Source organism: Cygnus atratus, chromosome 3 (assembly GCF_013377495.2).
Source record: "Cygnus atratus isolate AKBS03 ecotype Queensland, Australia chromosome 3, CAtr_DNAZoo_HiC_assembly, whole genome shotgun sequence".
Taxonomy (NCBI): domain Eukaryota; kingdom Metazoa; phylum Chordata; class Aves; order Anseriformes; family Anatidae; genus Cygnus; species Cygnus atratus.
In genome coordinates, this window is record NC_066364.1 from 62,188,220 (window position 1) to 62,215,374 (window position 27,155).

A 27,155-nucleotide genomic window follows, 5' to 3' on the forward strand; every position below is an offset into this window, starting at 1 on the left:
TCCATCCATCTTTCCCTTGACACAAACTGTTGCTCAGATTGCGTGGGGATGGGGAGGAAATGCTGGTTAATCATTGTGTTGTTGCTTTACAGGTGTTGCTGCTAACTGTGCATCTGCTCTTGCCCAAATGGCTGCTGCCTCCTGTGTTCAAGAAGAGAAAGAGGAAAAAGAAATCCAAGAGCCCAGTGATGCTATAGCTCAAGGTAACAATGTGATTAAGTGATCCACCTTATCTCATGTTGTCTGCAGAGATGCAGCTGGAAGGTACTTTGCTATACACAGAAGCACGACGGAAGGAGATGTCACTATTGTGCATTACTCACTTGCAAGCATACAGGATGTAAGTCTAGAGGCTTCAATACATGTCCTGCTGTCCTGAGTTCCTAACGTTATGTCATGCTGTTTGATATATAGAGAGAACTGAAATTAGTAAAACAACAGATAAGGCTAACTGCATTTTGAAACCTGCACTTTCTAAAAATTGTGATACTGGTACAACCAGAGGGCATCAGAGAAACAGTAGCGTGATAATGTGTTGTGTGATAATAGAAGCTGAGCTTGCGTCCTGCTCCCTGACTTGTCTGTACATCCTGCTTGCTTTTGTCATCATCAAATATTTAAAATTTTTCAAATCATGTTAAATGAAGTTGGAATGGAAAAAAAAACAAGTAAGATAAAACAACTAAAAAGTTCTGCATCCCTATAACAGTGGAAGTCAGTAAAGTCAATTGTTGTCTCTGATGCCTGGTGGGAAATGAGATAACATCTGATATCTAATGGCAAAAAAAAAACATAACAAAACATAGTGTTGCACAAATGACCCTTCTTGGTACTTTAATTTGGTGACTCAGTAGAGAAACCAAAACTGAATAGGCCTGAGCACAATCTGTGTTTGGATCACTTTGCTTGATATAACTGAAGCGAGTTGGCCAGGCCGCATTGAGGCAAAGAGGAGGCAGCAGTGGTGGCCAGAGGCCAACAGATCTGTTTTATGAAAGCCTAAAAAGCTTCAAAATTTGTTTCAATTCCAATGCAACATGAAAATTTCAGAGATTCTTATGAAAAAGAATAAGGTCCAAATGCTTGGTAGTTCAGATCAGGATTAATTTTGCTTTGACAGAATATCTATTACCAAAAGCTCTTTGATGAGAATTTCATATGGAAATAGAGGTAAAATCTGTAAACCCTTTCTTTCTGTAGCAAAGAAGATTTTGGTAATAATAAATAAAAATCCAGCCAGCTCAAAAGAGAAACATGTAATGTTGCTGATAATGCTGCATCTGTTCTGTGGGAAACAAGATGTGAATTTGGGGGTGGAGGGGTGTCAATCTCAGACTGATTTTTCATGCTCATAAAATCAATCCAAATGGAATTTTCATTTTAAAACTGCCCTATGTTTATGAAGAAGAAATGGGGTGCTGTGTTTTTTTTTTTTTTTCCTGAAATCCCCATTCTTTTGTAGCTTTCAGACTGCATACATTTACCTTCACCGTATATGCAAACAAATGTTTGTTGAAAAGCTGGATAAGGTAATGTTCTTTTTATTTTTCATGCTGCAGTGAAACAGAAAGTGGAGCAGAAACTGGAGCAGATGGGGAAAGTGCAGGGAGTCTGCCTACACACTGCTCATGTTTTGTGTATGGATGCAGTCCTTAACGTGGGTCTGGAGATGGGAAGCCATAATCAGGACTGCTGGCCTCATGTGTTCAGGTACTCAGCAGCTTTCCCAAAAGAAACAGAATTTACACCATGTTGCCTGAAAGTACCAGACTGAGACAAAAGACTTTACCTACACCGGGAGTCTTCTGTGTAACCAGTATCAGAGTGAATTAACTGCTAGTATCTTTGAGAGAAAAAGACTTCTTTTCACCACTGTTTAGAGATGAAATCAATGCTTAGAAACTTCAAATCAATGTTTAGAAATTCCAGCATTACCAGAAAACTGTTGCAGACCCAGGAACCTAAAAGGCCTTTCAGGCTCCTCAGTTAGGCTGTTTGCTGTCAAGGCACATGGGAGGCCAAAGGATGTAAGAAGACAAGTTATCTATGATGTGGCTGAGAGTTTTACTTCTGGAGTACAGATCCAAGCATTTCTTCAGCCCTCTGATTCTAGGGAGATGAGAGTTGCTGTTCTAGGGTGTTTATCCATATTTTCCTTCTCCTGTTTGTTCTCAGGGTGTGTGAGTACATCAGCACGCTGGAGCACACCCACTTCAGCGATGGTGCTTCGCAGCCCTCCCTTACCATCACCCAGTCACAGCAGGCACCTGGAGGCCTGCAACCAGACTCGGAGCTGGGGGAGTCTCCCCAGGAACTGACGCCTGAGCAAGAGACCACCCTCAGTAGCAATCCTGTTATTCAGCCGGTTTCCATCCAGGAGCTCATCAAGGAGAGCAATAAGGGCAGAGCTTTCGACTTCCGTGGAGGCAGCCTGCTGTGTGGGACCAGTGCTGCCAAGGCTGTTCTCACACTCTCCACGCAAGCTGATAGGTAAAAGCACGACTAGAGTCTCTGTTCACAGAACAGGACCAAAATGGACCGTTCTGTGGTGCAGTGGGGCCTGATTTTTATGGCTGCTGCAGCTACTTGCTTCAGCTGAGTTTCACAAGAGAGCTATGTGTGTGTCACTACCAGCAGTTCCTAAAATACCTGCCTTTCTGCACCTCTGCTGTACCTGCCCTGCTTTGTGGAAGCACTGGGCTGAGTCTGTCCATGCACACACAACAGTGAATATGCCAATTAAATCACATGCATCCTGGGAGTGGAAGATTTATTGCTTGCGTGCAAATTCATCTATTGTCTTTTCTCCTTAAAGCGGACAAAAATGTAGTTGTCAAGACCAGTGTCAGTCAGAAAAGAGCTGCTGCTGTCAGGACAATGTGCACAGCTTGTCAGCCTGCCCCAAGGTGCTGGAGGAGGGAAAGCCACCATGCATGCTCACAGACTGGCTAGGTTAAATGTCCCTACAGCACAGTCTGCAGACTGATGTGTCACAGACTTTTATTTTGCTCTTTCTGCCATTCATTTAGCAGCCAAGGATACAGTTGAAAACTTCCTGGTTTTGCATGTTTCTAATACCCTTTTTTTTTCAGCTGTCTAGCTGACACTTTGTACTATTGATCTCTCCCCACAGGAGGGATTTATTTGAAAATTCAGAGTACAAACTAATGCATACAGATATACTCGTGGGAGTTTGATTCTGTGCACGGACAGTACCTTTTATTCACTAAGCTTGGGGTAGTGAATAAGGGCAGCCTGCTCTAAGGAACCTGTTTTGGCAGGGGGGTTGGACCGGATGATCTTCCGAGGTCCCTTCCAACCCCTTCAATTCTGTGATTCTGTGAAGCTCACGATTCTAGCCTTGTTCCAAGGATTAGATAACAGCAGTACTGTAATTTTAAGGACACAGGTTTGTTCCTTTAGTGCAGACGTCATTAGGACTCAATCCTCAGTTTCCCGGGACAATAGAAAGTTCTTCGTGAAAAGCAGTAGCAGAAATTCGTAGTTGAGTCAACTTCTGGCTGTACCATGTGAATTTGTGATCTCTGTGGAAACCTACCTCCTATCTAAGCAAAATTTTACAGCTTTAAGGGTACATATTTTAACTCTTAAATCGTAGGAGCTCATTGCAGCTGAAAATAACAACTGTTTATATTCCTAAATAGCAATTCAGATACAGCCACTTTAGGTGTAAGACTTAAATTAATTTGTTTTCATGTAAGGGGCTTTTCAGATGGAACAAACTGCTGCAACTCTAAAGTCACTGAAACTATGATGATGTTAACTGTGAGCACTGAGCATATTCTCAATTTTTTGAATCACTGTTCACGAACTGCTTATGGCATTAAGATAAAGTAATGGGGAACTGGTGATTCTTTAAAAAGTGGCTTTTTGTTTTAGTGCTGCAGTTGAATATTGGAAAGGTTCTGGTTGGTCCTACAGCACTCTGCTTTCCACTCTCCAATTTATATTTCTGTATCAAAGTCTTTCTGTAGCACTATATAAATGAAGAAACCCTTTATAAACCAATGTTTTGCCAGAGGCAACACACTGAAGCTATTGACATACAAGGGTTTTCCTCTTATATGCACATTTAAGTCTCTGTATCATGAATTTTTCAGTTGGTTTCTGTTCTTTTTGTCACAGGCTCTTTGAAGATGCTGTTGACAAGTTAAACTTGATGGCACTGGCAGGCTTTCTTTACCAGCTCAAGAAGGCTTCTCAGGCCCAGCTTTTCCATTCAGTCACAGATACAGTTGATTACTCCCTAGCAATGCCAGGTAAATTGCCTAAAGATCCCTTTCAGCATTCTGTGTTTCGTGTACAACTGTACTGCTTGCAGGATTTGCTTTGTATTCTTACAGTTTTGATTTTTCCAAGTGAAATTTCAAGGCATAAATAAAACAGTATTTAATAAGATTTCTCTGTAGGAATCTTTAGAAGAGGTTGAGAATTTTTTTTGGACAGGGACTACATCCGTACTTTCTGTGAAACACTTCAGAGGACATTCATTTGGTTATTGGACTTCGGGGTGTTAATTATCCACCAATATTTAATCACAGCTCCAGATCCAACCTGATCTGGTAAGGAAACTCAGGGTGAATGTAGAGCTAAGACAGTGGCTTTAGCTTAGGCATTTGACACTTAGGATAACCTCAGATGTGTTCATAAAGTAAGTGATAGCAAACAAAGCACACAACTGAAGAAAGTAAAGAATTGTCTTGCTTGCTCTTCCCCAGAAAAGTGGAGCACATACCATACAGTACAAAGCCTGTAAAATGTTGTCTGTTCTGTGGCAGACATGGATTTTATCTTGTGTATGTCTCCAATTTAATTGTTTTTAATTTTAATTGTTTTCCCCTCTCTGAGTACCTCCCTGAGGTACTATCTGTCATTATCTCAATATGAAACATAATTGTTCATTTTTTGTTCTGTCTTGTCTCCAGGCCTCAACGCTGATCAGTTTCTTTAATAAACAGTGACCATGTTATCTTATATGTAGCAGTAAATCAACAGTAGTTAGTAATAATGGACTTAAAATAAGATAGAGCAATTAATTGTACATATACCTTTTTATTAAAAGTGTTGTGCCCATATTTTAATGAGACAATGAACTGTGTTTCCAAATGTTGTAAGAGAAAAGAAAAATGAATCCTTTTCAATACAAAATAAAGCGTATTAGTGGCTCATGAGCAGATGATCATTTTTTCAAATTCTCTGCTTCACGTCCTTTGCTTGGTGAGAAATACAAAAGACAAGCCAAAGCTAAATAATTTGCAGTTTATGTTCTTTCCTGTAGATGTCACCAAAGGTTTTTGCAAGTACTGTTTTGGTTCTCCGTATCAGTTGTTTAACTCCTTGCTGAATATGTCTGCACTTAGCTGTATTGGTTATCATGACTGAATTATAATGCATATAATGCAATATTAGCTTCCCATGTATTTGCGTCTTAAAAGTGCTTCCCAAAAAATCGATCACTTAAATAAAAATGAAGTGGTTTTAGTACGTTGTTCTTAAAGCTTGGGTCTATTTCTTGTTCTTTTACCTACACAGGCATAGCTAGGATTTCTTCCTAGCTGAGTACTATTAATTTCTAAACAGATTTAAATTCCTCTTTAGACATCCAGAGATAGAGGAGCAGCTGTTTGTTAGCTTCCATTTATTTGCTTTTACTTCCTTGTAGGTGAAGTAAAATCTACCCAGGACAGGAGAAGCGCACTTCACTTGTTCCGTCTTGGTGATGCCATGCTCAGAATCGTAAGGAGTAAATCCCGCCCGTTGCTCCACCTCATGCGTTGCTGGAGCCTGGTGGCACCTCACCTGGTGGAGGTAGGAGTGGGGGAGAAAACAGGAATGGGTGCAGTGGGTGCAAAGCTGAAATAACTGGAGAAGGCTCGATAGCTCTTAACATGTAAATTAACCCTCAACATTATGCCAAGTTTGGTCTCAGTCCTGTTGCAGTATTGTATATACTGTGTCATCTCTTGTGATACTGCTGCTGAGGATTGTACTTCTAAATAAATAACTGAAATGGCCAGGTCCAGGGACAATGCATTGGATTTTCGTGATGTGATACTTCTTGTTTGTCTGTGGTGAATAAAATGAAACCACTCTAAGAGGTTACAAGCAAGTTCTCCATCTATTTTCTAAGTCAAGGCCTGCATCCTAACAAGTCTGTCTATAAAAGGATGCACAAAAAGCCCACGTAAAGCCAGCACAACTGAGAAGATGGCTAAATTTCTCCCTTTCCTCTTCTTCCTTGTAAACTCTGGTCAGTGGCGTGCCAGTAGCAGCCACATAATGCATTTCAGTTACAAGAAATGACCTTTCCTCAACCAAACTTTCTGTCTTATTTGGTGAAATGCTGATGTATTGACTTCTCAGAGCTTTTTGCTTTGTATCATTTATATTAATAAATGTGCAGTACTTGCTTGGTATTAGTGACGTACATGGTGTCATGTGCCTAGGTGTGTTGAGTTTAAGATGAGCAATTCAGTAAATTGCCATGGCACTTAATTTACTCAATAAAATGTGTGGAGTATCTTACTACAGAGTTCAGACTTTGGGGAGTCTCAGTGCAATACCTCTAAGTGAAGCAGAAATTGCAGGGAATAATTTCATTGTATGCTTTAACAGCCCTTTATCTTGAAAACTTAAATAACACTTGTCTTTGGATGCCACCTTGAGACCACTTTAAATGCTCTCCATGTTTTCAGCACTTTTAAGCCTTTCAAGATCCCAAGCCAGTTTAGACTCCTCAAATCATTTCTGTGTTTTTAGATGGCAGGGATGGTCAATCTTTGTGGCTGACTTCAGTGAAGATGAGGGCATTACTGGGAAGGAGCAACATCAGGGAAAGGACAGAATTCAGTATAACCTGCATGGTGGGTCAAAATAGAGCAACTTTATGTCCAGATTCACTGGTGCTTATTTTTTTAATAGCCCTTCCAAAGTGAGCAGGTTCTTATCACTTTTAATTTTCATAAATAACCAAATAAAAAGTGGCATTTCAAGTATGGTGTGTATATGCAGAAACTACTTTTTTGAAGGGAAAAAATGCTCACATAGTAGAAACAAAAGACAGCACTTAACATGAGATCTGTTCTGTGGGTTTTATTGTTTATTTTTAGCCTCTGTGCTTCTTGAATTTTCATCAAACCTTCAGGCACCTGTAGGACTCCAAGCAGCTCAGATTCTCAGTCATCTGTTTCCGTAGCAGTCCTTTTTCATTGCAGTGGGGGGCCCCAGTCACATCAGTGGTGAAGCCATCTTCAGGGCTCAGCAACATGAAATGCTTGCCTCCCTTAAAATTGTCTCACTGAAAGCAAATTTTTTGTTAGAGCGAAGTCTTATACTCATGTTCTCCCTGCAGGCTGCCTGTCATAAGGAGAGACACGTGTCTCGGAAGGCTGTCTCCTTCATCCACGACATCCTCACTGAAGTGCTGACAGACTGGAGTGAACCTTCTCATTTTCACTTTAACGAGTCGCTTTTCCGCCCCTTTGAGCGTATCATGCAGCTAGAGCTGTGTGATGAGGATGTTCAGGACCAGGCAAGTCAGCCCTGATTAGGGTGTCTGCATCTAACCTACTGTGCCCATAAGAAGAATGGTCTCCATAGCATGCTTGGTCCATGGGATTCTTTCCCAAATTCCTTTTAAATGGTGTCCCCTAATTATCTTAAAGGAATCAGAAGGTCTCTGCTGACCTGTGCTAGCACTATGGTAGAGTACAGGTATCTTTCTGTACTGGAAAAGAGCCCTGACACATTGCTCTGGTTCCACGTAACCTACTGTTTGTTTGTTGTTGTTTTTTTGTTTTGTTTTGTTTTCTGTAAAGCAGTTGCTGAATGGTGTATATGAGGCTCTGTTCTTCATTTTGGTCTTCCCTCAGAAACAGACCCAAAGGTGATACTCGAACCTACCAAAGTATTTCTTTTCCTGAGATTCTAGCATAACAGGTATTAGAACGGTACCTTCAAAGACTGGTTAAATACACTTGCAGGAGCACTGTGTTTTCAGAACTCTACACCTGGTCACTTGCCTGTTTTTTTCTTAGACCAGTTCTTCAGTAGAAGTACACCTGCCTTTAAAGCGATTAAATAAGTTTTTCTATTATATACGTAAGAAAATAGCCTAGATTTTGAAATCTAGATAAAACAGTGAATTAGAGATGGGTTTAAAGCCATCCTTATTCCTTCTGCAGGTCCAGCTATGTATCAGTTCTGTTTTTTGGTTTTATTCTTTCAACCTTTCCTCCACTGTCTGCAGGTGGTCACCTCTATAGGCGAGTTGGTGGAAATGTGTTCTACCCAGATCCAGTCAGGATGGAGACCCCTGTTCAGTGCCCTGGAAACAGTTCACAGCGGCAATAAGTCAGAGGTTAAAGAGTACCTTGTAGGAGAATACTCTATGGGTAAGGACTTGTATGTGCCCTTATTTCACTGTTTTTTTCCTTGGGGACGTAGTAAATAACTCGGTATGTTTTAAATGCCCTACCAGAACAGATGTTCTGAAGCAGTACAGCTCACAACGTAGCAGTGGCACTGTAATACTCTAGGACAGTAGTGAAGTATCTGGTTTGTTAGTTGGGCTGGGAGGGAAGGCAGAGGTAATGTTGTTTTTCTCTCTTAGATTCTGGCAGATGAGTAGAATGAGAAAAACATGCTTCAAACCTATTAGAATATTTTTGAGCAGAACAGTAGTGCAGGAGTACTAAGCATGGCTAGGCCCTAATTACTCCCCTGCTTGGGCATATAGCCACCATTTCTCATGTGGACTGTTTTTCTTACTATGACATGATGTTCTTACACATCAAGGTCAGTTAGTGTGATAGTCCAGGCAGGTGCTTGTCCAAGGATTGGACAAGGTGCTTGTCCACAGGGATTCAAATTACTAGTGTAGAAGTGTACAGCAAACTGTAGTACTAGTGTGTGATACGATTTGTCTCCTAAATTTTGTCTTTCAGATCGGTTATGATCAATGGCAAAATGCAAGTGTACATAGCTTCTGAAGACTGATAAACTACTTAGGAAAAACAAGGCTATTTTGTATCAAAATAGTCAGAATAGTTTTCCCTGTGAGTGCTGTCATCTTGACAGTTATTGAGGACTGAATCACAAACCTCCACCAAACAGAAGTGTTAGCTACTCACCTGAGTTCGAGAGCTTAAACCTTTCCTTGCTATTTGTGCAGTGGTAAGCTGATGCTTTTCATGGATAAGACAAAGAAGGGAGTTTGTATTACTTTCTACATAGGGTTACACAATTTGGCTCAGGAGCAAGAGAAGAAAGCATATTAGGTTTTACTTCTAGAGCATTTCTGTCTCTGCCCAGAATAGAAGAGATTCTACAGATTCAATTAAATTGTTGAGAAACTGTTGGAACATCACCTTTATGGGGGATGGGGATAAGGTCTCATCTTGTTATTTCCACAGGGAAACGCCAGGCCCCAGTGTTTGATGTCTTTGAAGCATTTCTAAACACAGACAGCATCCAGGTCTTTGCTAATGCCGCCACCAGTTATATTATGTGCCTTATGAAGTTTGTGAAAGGACTGGGTAAATATTCTTATTTTCCTTTTATTCTATTAAGCCATAGTACATCAGATTCTGCAGAAGACGAGAATCCTATTACATAATACAGAGTACGGTAGGGAAGGGAGAGGCAGTGAAGAAATTGAGTCAAGAAAGCTGCCTTGATCATTAGAATTTGACACTTTTCACTGAACTGTGGCATTGATTTTTTTCCTTATGTGAAATGCAAGACTTCTAATGAGCAGTAGACTGGAACTTTGTTTCTCTTCTGTCCCTCCCAATGCTGCCTTTGCCATCCTCAGGGGAAGTAGATTGTAAGGAGATGGGTGACTGTGTGCCAGGATCAGCATCTACAGACTTGTGCCTTCCCGCGCTTGATTACCTCAGGAGATGTTCTCAGGTATGCTGAATAATGTTATACAGGAAACAGTCCTTACCTCCAGGCTTTGCATCGGTGATTAGATAATTTGCATGAACACTACAGAATTTGTTATAAATCCAGCAGTAATAGGGTGCACTGCCAGATAGAGTGGCAATCTGAACAAGTCTCATGTGTTCTAGGCCAGCTAAAAAGTGGGAAAATGGAGGAGATAACAGCACTCAGAACCAAGGAGCATGTAGGAAAATGCGAACATCCAAAAGCTAGTAGTAACACATCCAAAGCTACATTAATTCTTATTTAAACTGTTACTGTAAACAGAATTTGAAATAAAGGAGAAAAAAAAATCAATGAAAATTCTCAGGTCTTAAGAATAGCGACAAGTTACACCCTCCTAACAGCAGCAGCTTATCTGTACCATGAAAATACATCTGAAGCTCTAGGCAAATCTTTAACAATTAGAATATTGGCATCTTCCCTGTAATCTCCATGCAGAGAGCACAGATTATTATCCAGGGTTATGAGGATGTTTTTGTCTGATTTTTATAATGTTGTTTGTATTTCTGTAGTACTTGCAGGTCTTTGTGTTGGACCCAGGGCACCTTTTTTCTAGGTACAGTAAAAACACATAACAAAGGACATTGCAATAGCCGAAAGGACTTACTATCTAAATTCAGTGATAACTGATGTATTCAGTACACTGACTGGTGGAAAAAGAAAGAACAAGGCAGCTCAGCCTAATAAACACCTCAAAAAATTAGTGAATATAGTGTGTATATCTAATGTATGTTCTACATATACGTTATGTGTATCACATCACATCCTTACAAACCCCAGTCCACTGTGAGGCAGAAACATCTTCTCCATTTTAAAAGAAAGCATTTATAGCATTTTTATCTTTCTATACATTTTAACTATCCAGTAGAAGAAAAAATGGGTTGATTAAAAAGAAAGCCTGTTTGTATATTGCAGAAAAATGTTTTACTTTACAAAGTCCCAAGAAATAAAACACTGGTAAGCATCCCAGCTTACCAGACATGTAAGTATTAACTTCATCTATACCATAGATGCAAAATAGTAAATATTATAAAATAGCAAATATTATAAAATAGCAAATTTTATATTTGCTGTGTAATGGAAGCTCTGCAGTAGACCAGTACAGGTGCTTTTATCAGTATTTATGTAGCCCTTCAGAGCTCAAAGTACTCTGTGTGCAGTTAATGGAGCTTCCCAGGACATAGGTGCAATCGGTAAGTAGTAACATTTGTCTTCCACAAATGAGGGAGGAGCACACTCCCTTCCCCCAAAAAATGTTCTTTAAATTACTTTTCTCATTCTCTTCCCCGCCCCCGACCCCTTTCTTGTCAATAGTCAGAAGACCTCTGAGTTCACGCTGTGTTTTTAATGTACACTGTTGCTGGATGAACAGAGCAGATGTTGGTACTATGCTGCTTTCATAAATTTTATTTCATTTCATTTTCATTTTATTTAATTTTATTTTATTACCTGTGCAGTATATAACAGCCTTTGCACACCTTCCTGTATATATTTTTCTCTCTTATGTATTTTTTCTCTTTTTTTTTTTTCCAGTTGTTAGCCAAAATCTATAAAATGCCCCTGAAACCTATCTTCCTCAGTGGCCGGCTTGTTAATTTGCCCCGACGAGTGCAGGAACAATCAGCCAGCAGTGAGGATGGTATTGAGTGCATCCTTTCTGACTTTGATGACGACACTGGTAAGTGCACTGAAAGCAGTAAATGAGGAATGAATCAATTGCTTCTTCCACATGTCACCGTAAATTTTGCCAGCTGCCAAAAGCAAAAAGGGAAGGGAAAAACTTTTCATAGTTTATTGTCTCTGTTGTCTACGCGCGCACGCACCCACACAAACCCCCACACACAGAGCTTGGAGCCTAAGGTCATGTCAACTCCCTTATGTTAAAAGATACAGCTCATAAATGAGAAAAATACAGCCTGTCTCTTGGGACAAGGTAATAACATTGTAATTAATTTAATAATATTTTAATTATCCTGACATTCATAATACAAACAATATATATTCCCAAGAGCTAACATAAGAATACTTTCTGGACCACAGTTTCATTAAAGGAGTGAAACCTGTTAAGGTTGGTATTGACAGTCCTGCCTTTAAAGAAAAATTATCAATATTGAGTTAAAGTTTGGAAAGATAAAAAAATACTTGCTTAAATATGTTTCCAAACTTATGTCCTGTGGTCTATTGAACCAAATGAAGTATTTCTACAATCTATAAAAAGCACTATGACCTCCAGAAAAAACAAGCAGCTTTCATCTCCTGATTATCAGTGTTGCTCATATGAGTTGTGGATTAACCAGGTATTCAATGAACCTCAGAACTAGATGTGTATAGCGCCAAGTAGTAGAGGAATGCAGGCTTTGTGCTTCTGGACCCGTGATGGCCCTTTGAAGCAGTACAGTCAGTTTTGAACCTCTGAATTACTGAGCTGTTCAGATCCAAATACCTCTGTGAAGAGCCAGCTCCAACCATTCAGAAAACCAGGCTGGCTCCGATGCCTTTAATTTAAGGTGCCTCAGCAGCCATTCTTGGTACCTCCTTTTATTTAGGCTCTTTCATCACATGGATTATGCTGTTCTACCGCTGCCCTTGACAAAGGAGAGAAAAGTTGCTCTCTGAAAAAGCAAACCACAAGTCCTCATTTAAAAAAAAAAAACAACAACAAAAAAAACCTTGGACTTTCTTTTTTCTATGTTTTTTGAGTTTTTCTGTCTCTGGAAATTTTAGGATGTTTACTTGAGATGCGGGAGACCCAAAGCACTGGAGTCTCTGCTTTGAGTCAGGCTTGGGACTTAATCTAGGGTCTCCCCACCTCAGGTGAGCTCTACTCACCTACTGTTACGAAGTGGCTCTGCCTGTCAGTGCGTTGCTTGCTGTGATTAGAAATGCCACCCTGCAGCAAGGAAGCCTTCTGATCTGGTTATTATCAAAACAAACCACTGAAACTTTCACCCAATTTTTATTTAGCTGGTAATGGTATTAGAAGAACACTAAGCAAACTGACTTTACAAAGACAGAAGACAGTGCTTCACCTGGCACTCAAGTCCCAAAAGTCAGTACCAAGATGGGGCAAAATGTTTTAGCCTACTTTGCTGCATGGTAGTGCAGTGTATTTTCATAATGTCTTTGGTTCCATGACAAACGAGAAGTTTGTTGTTGAGAAGAGGTTGTTTGTTGAGAAGAGGTTGTTTCTAAACAAGAATATTTCTCAGTTCTCCCAGATCTGAAGACAGCCAGGCTTAGTGCTGAGTGAGTTGTGCTGTTTCCTTGTTTAGAAAGATGAATAAATAAATCTGTATGGTTTCAGACAATGTCACCATACATACTGAATGTACCCTGAGGAAGTGGAGTGAATAAATAACCGATCAATGCAGTAACTGAGGAAGGATCCCACTCTGTTTTCCTTGGTTCTCAGGAAGACTTTAGCAGTCAGCACATTCAGTGCATCTTAAACAAAGATACTTTACAGACTTCTTTATTGCTTGTGTAACATAATTAACCAGCAAGCATCATGCAGACACAAACTAACTGCATCAGCATGGCTACCGGTGGCAGAGAAGATGGGCTTGTTAGTGAAGCAAAGTAAAATCAATTGTAACCTAATAAATCCATAGCTTTTAAGGAGACTTACCTCAAGAATAACACAATACATTACAGGAGCAGTGAGTAACTGTTCAAGGTCCTTCTAATCACTGATATAATATAGGAAATGAGCAAGTACTTAAGTGATTGATGGAAAATTAAAGGGCAGCAGTTCCTAACCATTGTCAAATTTGTATTGAAAACTAGTTGCATCCTATAACGTTTTAAGGGTTTGCTAATGTACATTCAAAGTCTCAGTATTACTTGCATCCTGATTGCTTTTCTAGCAGTTTTCTGCTGTATTCACATTTAATACTCTTCTGTCTGTGACCTCTTACACACCTAAAGATGACACTTGAGGCAGCCTTATGATACTTCATGAGGCATTATTACTCTTTAGTTCTGGGTACCAAATAAAGCCAGTTAAATTACAGGTGGTCACATTAGAACCTTTATCTAAAAGTGTAACCAAAACAGGTACAAACCATTCTGGGCAGCATTTACTCTTTATGAGATCCTTTACTGAGTTCTGTGCTTCGTGTATAATTATACATGTACTGCTTGCAGGCTTTGCTTTGTATTCTTACAGTTTTGATTTTTCCCAAGTGAAATTTCAAGGTGTAAATAAAACACAGTATTTAGTCTAATAAGATCTTTCTGTAGGTGTGATTCAAAGTCTTTGGAAAAGGTTGAGATATTTTTTTTGGACAGCAAAAACATCCACACCTGCTGTGAAATGCTTCAGAGGACATTCATTTGGTTATTTGACTTTGCATTTTGTATGCTCTTTAAGGAAAAATTAAAAGATACAAATTTCACTGACTGACTTGGCTGATGCCAATACTAAGCAAGACTTTAAAATAGATTATGGAGGGAATAAAAAAAAAATTTGGACCACTGGGAGTAGCAGATTAATAAAAAAGACCACAACAAGGTGTGTGTGGAGCAGGAAGGAAGGGACAACACATGAAACTTAATAAAAAAGGAAAGAAAAGGGGACAATCATTTCAAAAAGTGATATTGCCCACCACCATTGTACAGCAGCAGCGATTGAGTAAGAACCCATGACCTTTAAGTTAATTAATTTCTTAGTCTCCATCACTTTCTGAGGGCAAATTCCACCTGTGGTCTATGCACTCTCTCACTCATACTGATCTTTAATTTTTGCTTCCTTACTTGTAGGTCTTATCAATGTCTGGATTATTCTACTGGAAGAATTAACAACTGCCATATCCAACTGTCCCCGCCAGCACCAACCTCCGACTCTGGATCTGCTCTTCGAATTGCTGAGGGACATTGCCAAGACACCTGGTAATTAAAGGTCTTGATAAACTGTGAGCTACTAGAGCCCTGACCTGACGCTCTTAGAATCCTAAACCACCTCTGTAAACTGCATTACTCGTGCTAGAGCTGCACAGAGATGTTGTCAAATACAAAGGGATTTTCTCAAAACATGATTTGTGGTTCCAGTTAGCCTATTGGTTTATGTTGACAAAAGGCATCATGTAGGAACTGAAGTCCCATGTTGAAATTCCACATGCACAGTTAAAGAGGTGCAGTACTTTGTCAATGTTCTAGCCATGGAGGAGGTTTTCTTGGTGTCCAGGAAACTGATAAAGTTATACAATCCTGTAGACCTGCTGGACAGCACTGAAGATACACAGTTGGGTAAATGTTCATATACTACCTCGCTATTAAATCCAAAACTGCTTCCCCTCTCACCCTATAAAAAAAAAAAAGTTCCAGAACCTCCTTTCTTTGGCATCACCCCTGGCCTCAACCTTGGAACAACTTTGCAAATGTAGGCTGTGTAAGCAAAAATATACAATCATCATTGTGTTTATTTTAAGGCCCAGGATTTGGCATTTATGCAGTTGTACATCTTCTTCTTCCCACGATGTCCCTTTGGCTCCATCGCAGCCATGGTGACCATTCTTACTGGGATGTGGCATCTGCTAATTTCAAGCATGCCATTGGCCTTTCCTGTGAACTCGTAGTGGAGCACATTCAAAATTTCATACACTCAGGTATGTCATTACACTATCAAATCTACTGAAATCATTGGTGGCATGTTAATGAACAGCTACTTGGGAAGGTGATTTCATTGCTTTTTGGTCGCTCCAGCATAAAATAAGAGGAGGAGGGTTGAGAATTTGGTTGCTTTCCTTTTCAATAGTGTTTAAAAGGGGTTGTAATTATGGAAAAATGTAAGGGAACTATGGAGGTTATTTGTATTACTTAGTCCATCCTCCTTCTCACAGCAGGGCTATCTTCAAAATTAAATCATCACAGTCTACATTACGCTTTCCAAAAGAGGATGGTAAGACTTTGATCTTAAAGAACTAATATTCCAGAAACAGCAGCTAACATAATTTCTCTAGTACCACTTAAGTCCAGATATTTTGTATTGTTAACATCAAAAGGACTGTTCTTATTTCAGTTTGATGCGATGCATGTTTCAAATTGAACTTTACAGATATCTGTATAAAAATAATTGTTTCTGCAATGTCTCTGAATGGCAGTAAGTATAGAAAGCCTGTCTTTAATTATAATGAAAAGCAATGATGTTAAATAAAACCAGTCCATATCTTTTCCTTACAGATATCGGTTATGAAAATATGATCAATACTATGCTAAAAGATCTTTTCAAGTTGCTGGTAGCCTGTGTAGCAGAGCCAACAGAAATCATTTCCAGAGTTGGCTGCTCATGTATCAGGTAACAATCTATTAACTCCGTTAAAATATTCAAAACACATGTCTTTATTATCTCTGAAGAACTTGTGGACTGAGTAAGTTGGCTAGCATCCCAAAAGAAGTCTACAATATATCTATCTCCTGTTATTTGAACAATGAATTTTAGACTTACAAGCCTTTTTTGCTGTTTTCTCTCTTCAGAACCTGTAATTTTGGGCATTGCTATGTGTATCATTCCCATGAAAAGCACTTGTACAGTATTTATCTATAGGTGGTCAATAATTGATCCTTAGAAAAAATAATCCAGGAGCTTTCTTTTGGAATTCACAGGTCTTTGAATGTAGTTAATCCCTGTCACAGTCTCCAGGTTACTGCAATCATAGTCAAGATAAGCATTCCATTATGGTTCTTGTCCTGGAGAGATGTCTCCTTAAAGAGGAAAATCAAAGGAAGAAGTAGTTCAGAAGTACAGTGTAATTACAAAAATAGGTCAGGATAACAACTGGTAATTCTTAATCATTATCTAGCTACTGAGTGGGCCTTTTCTTTAGTTTTCAACCTGCTTCCATTGCAAGAGAGAATTGTCTAGTTCTTTCTTACAGTAACGTTTTCCTGTGTACTCGTAGGTATGTATTAGTGACAGCAGGACCTGTTTTTACTGAGGAGATGTGGAGACTTGCATGTTGTGCCTTGCAGGATGCATTCTCTGCCACTCTGGAGCCAGTAAAGGTAAACTGCCTTTTTGCTGTCAGTCAAAACTAATTATAGACATTAACTTCTGACAGGTTGCTTTTTTTTTTTTTGCCTTTTTTTTCCCCCAGAAAAGTTTTTTGGGTACTGAGCCAGGAAAAGAGGCTTAAAGATTATGTTGTAGCTTTTGTTATCTTTTGATTCACTAAGATGAAAGGTGTTGGATCAACAATGGAGACTGAAATCAGTTTTTCTAAACACGGTACATACAACAATAGTCACGAACAGTGCAGACTTATTTTAAATTGCCCTGCCAATATGAAATCAGAAGAGTTACTTAATTTTTGATCCAGTTCTTCTTCTGGATTGGCCGAAACTCAACAGAAGACAAAGTTGCTTACTTGATCCTGTTGCTGCATGCTCTGTATAGATTATTTCTCAATTCACTGTCTTGTAACAAAAAATTCTGTTAAGTCATCACAGGCCAGACTACATAAGAAGTTGTAATGCATTTGCATCAAATACACTGAATGCTAAGTAGCAGGTGATCTGCTGATGGTATTGGGAGAGATCACTGCAAATCTTGTATTACCACGAACAGGCTGGACAACTCTACAGTCACTGACTTAATTTAACGCACAGTGAAAGTCTGATGTTGTGTCTCTCTATAGAACCTATTGGGCTATTTCCACAGTGGTTCTGAAAGCTTTAGTGGAGATGCCTGTGAAGTGAAGGTGGCAGCCCCTTCCCTCTCACCGAGTGCTGAAGCTGAATACTGGAGAATCAGAGCCATGGCACAACAGGTAGAGACTGACATTTCAGGGAAAGTCACAGAATCTTTTAAACTTGGGGCTTTTCCTTGGAGCACATTTTTACCACAACCTTCCCCACAAACCCTATGGGCAAATTTAAAAAGACTTCCTTGTTACTAGACTAACGCTTATTTATCTAACAGTAGTAGTGAGAAAAAGAAATAAGATCTAGGAAAATAAATAAATAAATAAATAAATAAATAAATAAAGCTGTTACCCTGTAAGCAGAAATGAGGAATGCTTGGGTGGGGGAAAATGCTTAGATAACTGATCAGGACTATGAGCCTATTGTACAACATAGCTTTAAAATAGGCAATCTTAACATACATCTTTGGAAGTGTTTCTGATAGAGAAAGAGAAATAGTAGTGTCACTATGAATTCTTATCTATAATGTCATACACATTTACGGTTATTCTGTAAGGGTGATAGATTCAAAGGGCAAAAAAATAAATTAGAACAGAGACTGTGATGTGATACTAGAAAAACTAGGTTTGTTCAACCTATCAAAGCAGAGTCTGAAGAGGAATATAGTTGGTTTTTATATCTATAAGTACACAGGTAAAGTATAAATACATAGGTTGTTCATTTTGAGAATGTGGTTATAGCAGATAAGTTCCTTGAAATACAGCAGACTGAACTTAATGACCTACAGGGTGCCTTAAAACTGTCAATACTATATGACAGTTTCAGTGTGGGAAAGCAGATGGATTAGAGCGCCAACAGATGTTTGATGTCGATTTCTGACTTGATTAATCATACCCTGATGCTGCTTGAAAATCTGAGATGTCTCAGATTTGTGATCACAAACAATGTGACAGTGGCAGGCTTTGAATAGAAAAAGTGTTTTTAAAATAAAAGTTTTAAAGAGGCAAAACTCATAAAATAGGGAATGTAGCATTTAGACTTCTGTAGTAGACTCCCTTCAGTGGCACTGCCTGAGTCCTTCCGAGTGAGAATTTGACACAGCTACTAAGCTGTGAAACAAAGCCACAGCAACTGAGAGCAGTTTCCACACTTCCCTCCCAAATAAGTACAAGCTAGGTGTCCGTTGTCTCATCGTGGGTGAAAGTGATCCTTCCATCAACCAACCTTTCTAGGTAGAACAGGTCAACTATGTAAACAGGTCCCTGTCTCTACTATACGTTACGCTTACAGGTAGTAGCACTCAGCATAAAGCTTGTTTTGGCTTTTAGTGTCATACCTTATACAAGTTCAGCAAAAAAGATGTGTGTCATTTTCCATGTGCTCTGCTGGGTGTCTGGAGGCAGCCCATGGCTTTGAGGCTGTTCATCAAAGCAGCATGCTCCAGGGAAGGTCTGCCTGTGGATACCTTGCATTTCTTTAATCTCTGTAAATAAGTTGTCATACCAGATCTGTCACAATCCAGGAAATCCTACTGTCAGGCTCTTGAAGGACCCAGTGCAAGTGCTAAACTGATTGTTTTCTGTCATTTGTTGTTTTCCAGGTCTTCATGTTGGAGACTCAGTGCTCCCCAAAGACCCCCAGCAACAAGGAAGGGTTTGAACATGCCCAGTCGTGTGTGCTCATCATTGATCTGCCACCAGATAAAAAACCAAATGGGCATACCCAGAGAAGGTAAAATATCTTCTCAGGAAAAGACTGTCATTAAAAGCTAGATAAAAATATTGTCAGGCAGGCAGAGATGTGGACAGGGCCTTAGCAAGCTATGCCTCTCTCCAGGTCTCATCAAAAACAAGAAATACACTGATGAAATATATATACTTATTTTTTGACACAGGAGACAACTGTTTACTGTTATATGTTCTTTAAATGTTCACATCATCATTCACTAGGGCAGGCATTTGCAAGAGCTGTTACAGTTGTAGACAGGCCTGTGGCAGTTTTCCGTAACGTGACTTTTAGAAAACTAGATGAGGAAAATGCTTCTAATAGGTAGTAAGAGTTGGTAGGTTGCAAATACCTGAAGGATACTTAAAGTCACACAAACCCTTCAAGTAACGGAAATGTAGATGAAATTAGGAAAAGAATTCTTATAGGAAATATTGGAAAAACCTTTTTTATATTGAGATTCTTTTTTAAAAAACATAGAGTAAAAATACCAGTTTGAAGAAAACTTTGGAAGTTATGTTTGCAATAATACCTAGCAAATGAAATAATGTCTGCTATACTAATAGTCTTTTAAATTCAATATTGTCAGATTAAGGAGGTGGAAAAAAACTAATGGGTAATCTGGAGCAGTATAAATCAGAGAGGCCACACCCAAAGCTGCAAAACTGTCAACATATTGATCTAGGGAACTTTCTTTTTGCTTGGCACTTTTTTCATTTTTAAGGAAATCCTCCTGATGGTTACCACCCCAGAGACCCATGTGTTTGCATGATGCTTAGTCTTATCCCGCCAAAGAATATTTCTTTTTGCTTGCACTTGGTTGTTTGAACAACCACTATAACATCAATAGGGCTCAGAATTAGTGTTCTGCATTCAGGGTTTGTGTTTGTATTGCAAGGTATGTAATACATGGCATATAATTGTCTTATACTAGATACACTAGTATAAGCAGTATGTACCTTACACTAGCTACCACTTCAGGCATCCGCATTCAGAACTAAACTATTGAATGTAAAAAGGGGACAATGTGGTGGACAGGATGACAGACCATGCAAAACATTTCCATTCTTACACAGGTGTACAGAGGTTTCCCCCAAGAGCAGGTGCTCTGTTGCCTTAATGTCACAGGACAGGGCCCTGGGCAGAGATGAAGAAAGGTTGAGATTACAGTCTAACCCTTTCCTTCTTGGTGGGAAAACATCTTTTTTATCCTAAATGTTTGCGGATCCTCCTTCTTGTTACAAAGAATGCAAAGCAAAAGACTGGAATACTTCCATTCATGGCACATAATGCTATGCAGTCTAACGGTGCATTTGTAAAAGCAGCATGTTTGTCTTTCAACAAAGAAATGAAGCTTGCAATTAATACAAACTCTGACTGCTTTCACACTGCTTTTTGTCTAAACAACTGCAAAAAGTGTATTCCCTGGTAGAGAAATGTTACCCCAGCAGTGTTGATTTTTCACCAAAACAGGGCAAAAAAGTTGACTGCGCCACTATTTTTCATATTACTTGCTATGGCAGTGCAGTAATATGCCAGTCTTGCATGCTAGTAACTGTGGCCTTTCAAAAGTTTTACTTTAACCTTAGTGGAGTTTCTCTTCTCCCTTTTTGCTTTTGTTTCCTTAATGCTGCATCGTTTCACAGGAAGCTGGGGTAAGGGAGCTTTTCTTCTTCCTAAAAGTAATAATATATTTCCATTCCAAACTTTGGGCAGAATAAGAAAATACTATCCTTATCCAGCTTTGGCATTGTGTGTTTTCACCACCAGTTCTGTACCAGTTTCTTTTGGAATTAAGCAGTACTTTAAATTGGCCTTTATGGCTATTGCAAGGAAAGCAGATCTCCTTCATTGTGATCCTGCATTTGGAACAGGATTAGCCTCCTGAAATCAAGCACTCATTTAACTTTATATGTGCTCTTAAGAGCTTTTCTGAGTAAGGCTTCCAAGAGTTTTTACAGCATAAAGCTACTTCCCTTTAAAGAGCTCCAATGTATGTATCAATCATCAGGAGTTTTCCACTGTCAGATAATAAGAGTTAATTTTTACTGATGTATGAGCACTGACAGCTATAGTTACAGTAAGTGAGCTGACGTAGGTCAGAAATAACAGTGCTTCTAGAGTTAGCTAATCCATAACTTCTACATGGTCAAGTATATGCAAATCCCTTGAAAGTCTCAGGATTGTCTTTTTTCTTTTAAAATCAGGACCATTTGTTTGATTTTATAAATCAATTAACAAATCAATTAACATAAGGCAAAATTTTGAGATTTAAAGCATCTGTTCTTCAATTTGGTTGGTTTTTTAAGCCAACATTTCATTCTCAATATTGACTTTTTGATACAATTCCCCCTCCCCCCCCCCTCCCCCCCCCCCAAAAAAAAATAATCCAGAAAAGAATTCAAACATTTTGTTCTGGTACTTTGAAAACACTTTTGAAAGTTGTTTAATGAAAGTAGATTAATTTTTGCACCAAAATTTTGTAGGCCTACAACTGAACATCTCATGTTGCATGAAGGTTTACTTTGACTTAGACCTAAAACTTCAGTATTGCAAGCAAACTGAAAAACTTTTACCTCACCTGGTAGCAGTGCTACTTAAAATGTGATCCGTTATAGTTCCCTAAATCAAAATAAGTATTACTATGTTTATGAGAGCATCATCTCTATTTAAAACAGATATAATCTGATAAAAAGACTTCTCTTAAAATTATTTAAGAGAAGTTTCACAGTTTATAATTTTTAATCTGTGAGATACCAATGTCATGCTTTAACAACAGTCCTATCCACCTCTTCTTCCTAACCTCCCTTGCCTGTAAGCCTCTCGATATTATTTACTAATGAATTACCTAAAAACTTTGTCTGGCAGAGTTTGCTGTTCATAGATTCCCTGTGCAAATCAAAAATCAGTAAGATAAAGAACTCAAACATCTCTCTAACAGGAGAGAATCACCCAGTATTACATGTGAGAAACAGGGCTAGGAATAGACATGTCCATGCTAGTATCTCCGTATTCAAGTTGAAGTCTTAAAGAGCAAACATTCAGCAGACCTTAGGCTTTTTTGCATGTCCCATTGCACTGCTGATGGTTTTACACTTTTTTTTTGTATTGGTTGGTTGCCTCTTTGTGTTTTATTTTTAAGAGGTACCCCTGGCATTACTGGAAATGGAAGCCAAGCGGTAAACCAGCTTAGGCCTCATTTTGTCAAAGCAAAGTTAAAATTTGCCGAAATGCCAATGGAGAAGTATTAGGAGCGTTTCGACTTAACTGACATACAGCAACAACAAAAATAGACAATATAGTCAGGGTACTGTGGCAGAAATGCTGCATAATCTGTGTGTTAACAAATTCCTCAATTATAGGAGTTTGAAATGCTCCTGCACCTGCCATGAAATCAAAATGCAGGGTATTTAATCTGTCTCAAGAAAAGGAAAAAATATGTAATAGAGCTTTGTTTCAATACTGCCTCTGCATTAAGTTCGAGTAGAGTGTTTGCTGTGAATGGTTATTTTTCTTAACACATACAAGTGCCTTCCCTTCTAGGAAAGTATCTGAAAGAATAGCTGAAAGACCATTCTAGACCACTTCACCTTCCTCCACTTTTTTGTAACAAGGTTCTGAAAATTTGACCCTTCGTTTGCATCCTTCATGTTAGATTCTATTAAGTACTCCTGTATTATTAGTAAAAGCATAAGATACAATTATATATTTTTTCCTTCCCATGCTTGGTTTACCAAGTATTCCTTTCAGGACGATAGTGGTGAGCTTGCTGTCCCACCAAGTACTGCTCCAGAATTTATATGACATCTTACTGGAAGAATTTGTCAAAGGTCCTTCTAACTTGGAGGAGAAAATGACAATACAAGTACCAGAAAACAAGTTGGCTGGTTTTCTCAGGTACATCTCCATGCAAAACTTGGCTGTCATCTTTGACTTATTGCTGGACTCCTACAGAACAGCCAGAGAGTTTGACACCAGACCTGGGTTGAAGTGCTTGCTGAAAAAAGTGTCTGGCATTAGTGGAGCTGCCAACTTGTATCGCCAGTCAGCCATGAGCTTCAACATCTACTTCCATGCTTTAATTTGTGCTATCCTGACAAACCAGGAGAACATCACCGCAGAGCAAGTTAAGAAGATCCTCTTTGAAGATGATGAGAGAAGCACAGACTCATCGCAGCAGTGCTCTTCAGAAGATGAAGACATTTTTGAAGAAACTGCCCAGGTCAGCCCCCCCCGGGGGAAGGAGAAGAGGCAGTGGAGGGCTCGGATACCGTCTCTGAGCGTCCAGCCCGTCAGCAACGCAGACTGGGGGTGGCTGATCAAGCGGCTTCATAAGCTCTGCATGGAGCTGTGCAACAACTACATCCAGATGCATCTAGACCTGGAAAACAATGTAGAGGAGCCTCCAGTGTTCAAAGGTGACCCTTTCTTTATTTTACCGTCCTTTCACTCAGAAACCTCCACCCCATCAACCGGAGGGCAGTCTGGGAAGGACACGCCATCAGAAGATGACCGGAGTCAAATAAGGGACCAGCTGGGAGACAGCCTGACACCCCGAAGTGGAGAAATGCTGCTGCTGCCCCCGCCCCTGAGTCCTAAACCAGAGAAAAAAGAGCAAGCAAGGAAAAAAGAGTGGTGGGAGAGCGCGGGCAACAAGATTTACACCATAGCAGCTGACAAAACCATCTCCAAGTTCATGACAGAATACAAGAAAAGAAAGCAGCAACAGGCCATGACATCCTTCACCAAAGAGGTCAAAGTGGAAAAGAAAGGGGAGCTCCTGGGCTCCAGAGGGCAGGACTCACCCATACTCCAGCGGCCACAACATCTTATAGACCAAGGTCAAATGAGGCATTCATTCAGTGCTGGCCCAGAGGTCCTGAGACAAGAGAAGAGACCACGCTCAGGATCCACAGTCAGCTCCCTGAATACATCTGTTAGGGATGCCGAGGCCCAGATTCAGGTAGGACATCTGTAGAATGCTCATACTAATAACAATAATTTAAAAGATACTTATAAATATTTTTCTGTTGCTTTTATTACAGTAATTATAATCTCTTCATTAAATGTCTTCCTCACCTAAAGAAGTCATCACGATGAGGACTGAATATTTCAGCAGCTGGCACAGACAAAAAGCTAATTTTGTCCTATCAAAAATCAGGCTTCAGGGCAGGTGTTATCAGGCATATACTAGCACAGCTTTCAAGAATGCTTTTGTAACTGGAGCCAAAGCTGTTCTTTCCTAAGAGCTATCAACCTGTGTTGTCCTCATTGCTTACTGCTATGGGCTCCATGCCACCTAAGGACTTTTGAAAATGCGAGGGTACTTGCTGCAATGCTTTTCTATTTAAGAAGATTGTTGTTAATTCCAGAGCAGAAATACTGGGCTCTGTTGCTAAAAAGGAACTTGCTACTTGCAAGTCCAAGTAAGCAAATCAGGGGAAGTGTCAAATTTGGAAATCTTTGTTCACCATGGGATGAAATAATAGGTGATGAAGGGTGAGCGTGATACCTGCAATACAAAGTCAAACAGTAACTTAACATTACTGAATTATGCACACACAGTGAACATTAAATTAATATGCTGGCATTACTCAGTCCTCTTCACAAGGCTGCAGCCACAAGGTAACTTTCTTTCCGCCTCAGCAGATGGACTCCTCTATATAGAAAGGTCTTCTAAAGAGTCTTTTGTATCCACTTTGCTTGTAGGCATGGACCAACATGGTGCTGACTGTTCTCAACCAGATTCAGGCCCTGCCAGACCAAACGTTCACGGCCCTCCAGCCAGCAGTGTTCCCCTGCATCAGCCAGCTGACTTGCCACGTGACGGACATCCGCGTCCGCCAGGCAGTACGGGAATGGCTGGGACGAGTGGGCCGCGTCTACGACATCATCGTTTAAACCTGCTTGGCTCTGTTGCGAAGGGGAGAAGACATCCAAGGTATACAGCAAAGAAGTATTAGGGGTTCATTAATTGCCTATTTGTTGGTGATAAATTAAGAAACAATGAGCTTGTCGATGTATATCCTCTATCCACTTGAGACTGCGTGTCCCTCACTCACTAGCAAAGGAGGCGAAGCATGAATGTGTCCAGGGGGCTCGGGAATGGCCCCAGAGCCCAGAAGCTGCCAGTAAATCAGGCTGGTACCTAAAGGCATAACACGTTTCAGTAGCCTTTGTTTTCATTCAAATTTGCAACAGTGGGAGCCACATCAAACTCAGGTGAACTTCCACACTTGCAATTAGCTGTGAATGGAACTGTCATCTGGGTGTCAAACCAGGCAAGCAAGCCTACCTAACTAAAACTAAATAAATAAAAGGCAGGAAAAAGGTGAGGGCTACAGGACAAGTAAAACAGTGGCACTTGTTTGGAGTAACCTTCTGAAATTAGCAAGAGAGAAGAAAGCCAAATAAAGATTATTGTAATAACTATATGCCTTGATCACTAGAGAAAGCTGAAGCTAATTTTGCTCTGAGAAGAGCCTTTGCAGTCTGGTCACATTCAGGGTAGCTAGTGAGTGACAATTAACGTATCCCAGGTCTAAGGACAGTGAACCAAGCACAGGCTATTCATCCTTTCATTAGCCGTGTGGAGTATTGCTCAAAAAAATTGCACAGTCGGGCTGCCCCCTAACACCACCACCCTGGCTACTGCAGCTGATCATTTTTTGACATGCAAGTAGTTCCCCCCAAGGGCAACAGGGAAATTTGCTGTTTCCTGTGATGCTACAGGGGAAGACACCACGAGCAAAGCTACAGCCAGGCTCTGTGACAGTCCCCAGCACTCAACAGAATAAAGCATTCCAGTTCAAGCAACACTGCAGCTGAGCTGGCTTATGCTTCTGCTGGAGCTCTGTAGAGCTCTTTGTAGAGCTGCTGTAGCCAGGAGGACCCTTACCGCCTCCATTAAACTTAGCCTATCACTCCACATTGAGCTTAATCAAGATGGAAAATAGTCTGAAAAGAAGGTAACTAACTTCCCTGTTTTTCTCCCTTTTCTCATCTGTTGCTGTAAACAGAAGGGGACAGAGCCTCATGTAGGTACATTCCCCCCCCCATCTGTGCAGCACTTCTATGAGGACCACTACGGTTTGCCAACATGGTTATCAGGGGGAGAAAGGGAAGGATTGACTTGTACTGTCAGATACGTACATGATGCTCTTCACGCTAGACACAGTGAAGGGTTACTTTGCCGCCCAAATTACATCTCAGCCCCTGAGACATTCCATCTCGTACTCCCATACAAGTTTAATGTGATTAAACGTTTAAATAGTTTTTTGAAACTAAGTTGAATTTAATCTTGGGTGACCCCCTTAATGTTGTTATCCCAAGGCTTTTTAAAACGTGCACACCAACTAAATATACAGCTTCAGTCCTTGCTACAAAGCATCCTCAAAAATGTCATCTCTATCAGGCCTGGACTTTGCACATCTGTTTTTAGCATTTTGAACCAGAAAAAAAAAAAAAGAGGGTCGGTCCAAGAGGATCTACTGAACAGCCATCACCCAAGCTGACATGTTACTAAGAGTCTGCCACCACCATCCTGCCTTTGCCCTCTGTCACCCACGCCCCATCCGTCACCTGCTAGACTCCTGCAGGGAATACTTCATCCTATAGCGTTCTGCAGTGTCAGTCACACTGTTTCCCTTTCTTTCAGAATTTCCTTTTGTTAAATTGTTGCAAGAACATAAAAAAAAATCCTTAAAAACAACTCTCTCACCACCTACATTGTCAATTGATAAAGGTATTAAATTACTTATTTATAAAGTCAGTTTTCCCAACAGATCGAGTCCTTCGTTGGGGACAGGTGAGATTAGCCC

At 39.9% G+C, this 27,155-nt stretch overlaps 1 protein-coding gene across 5 annotated transcripts in view; it reads left to right on the forward strand.

Annotated features, from left to right (window-relative positions):
- Nucleotides 1-26,822, forward strand: part of ARFGEF3 (ARFGEF family member 3) — an 88,215-nt gene extending 61,393 nt beyond the window's left edge. For 4 of the 5 annotated variants that reach the window (XM_035538794.2, XM_035538790.2, XM_035538795.2 and 1 more), the window contains 18 exons: nt 93-203; nt 1,560-1,710; nt 2,176-2,490; nt 4,147-4,280; nt 5,684-5,829; nt 7,373-7,552; nt 8,270-8,414; nt 9,435-9,557; nt 9,836-9,933; nt 11,503-11,647; nt 14,731-14,859; nt 15,399-15,575; nt 16,150-16,264; nt 16,869-16,971; nt 17,604-17,735; nt 19,211-19,341; nt 23,074-24,298; nt 25,045-26,822. In XM_035538794.2, the coding sequence (XP_035394687.1) occupies nt 93-203; nt 1,560-1,710; nt 2,176-2,490; nt 4,147-4,280; nt 5,684-5,829; nt 7,373-7,552; nt 8,270-8,414; nt 9,435-9,557; nt 9,836-9,933; nt 11,503-11,647; nt 14,731-14,859; nt 15,399-15,575; nt 16,150-16,264; nt 16,869-16,971; nt 17,604-17,735; nt 19,211-19,341; nt 23,074-24,298; nt 25,045-25,236 (3,752 nt within the window). In that variant the 3' untranslated portion in view covers nt 25,237-26,822. The remainder of the gene's footprint in view (nt 1-92; nt 204-1,559; nt 1,711-2,175; nt 2,491-4,146; nt 4,281-5,683; nt 5,830-7,372; nt 7,553-8,269; nt 8,415-9,434; nt 9,558-9,835; nt 9,934-11,502; nt 11,648-14,730; nt 14,860-15,398; nt 15,576-16,149; nt 16,265-16,868; nt 16,972-17,603; nt 17,736-19,210; nt 19,342-23,073; nt 24,299-25,044) is intronic. The other variant, XM_035538791.2, reaches the window with a different exon arrangement.
- Nucleotides 26,823-27,155: the final 333 nt, after the last annotated feature.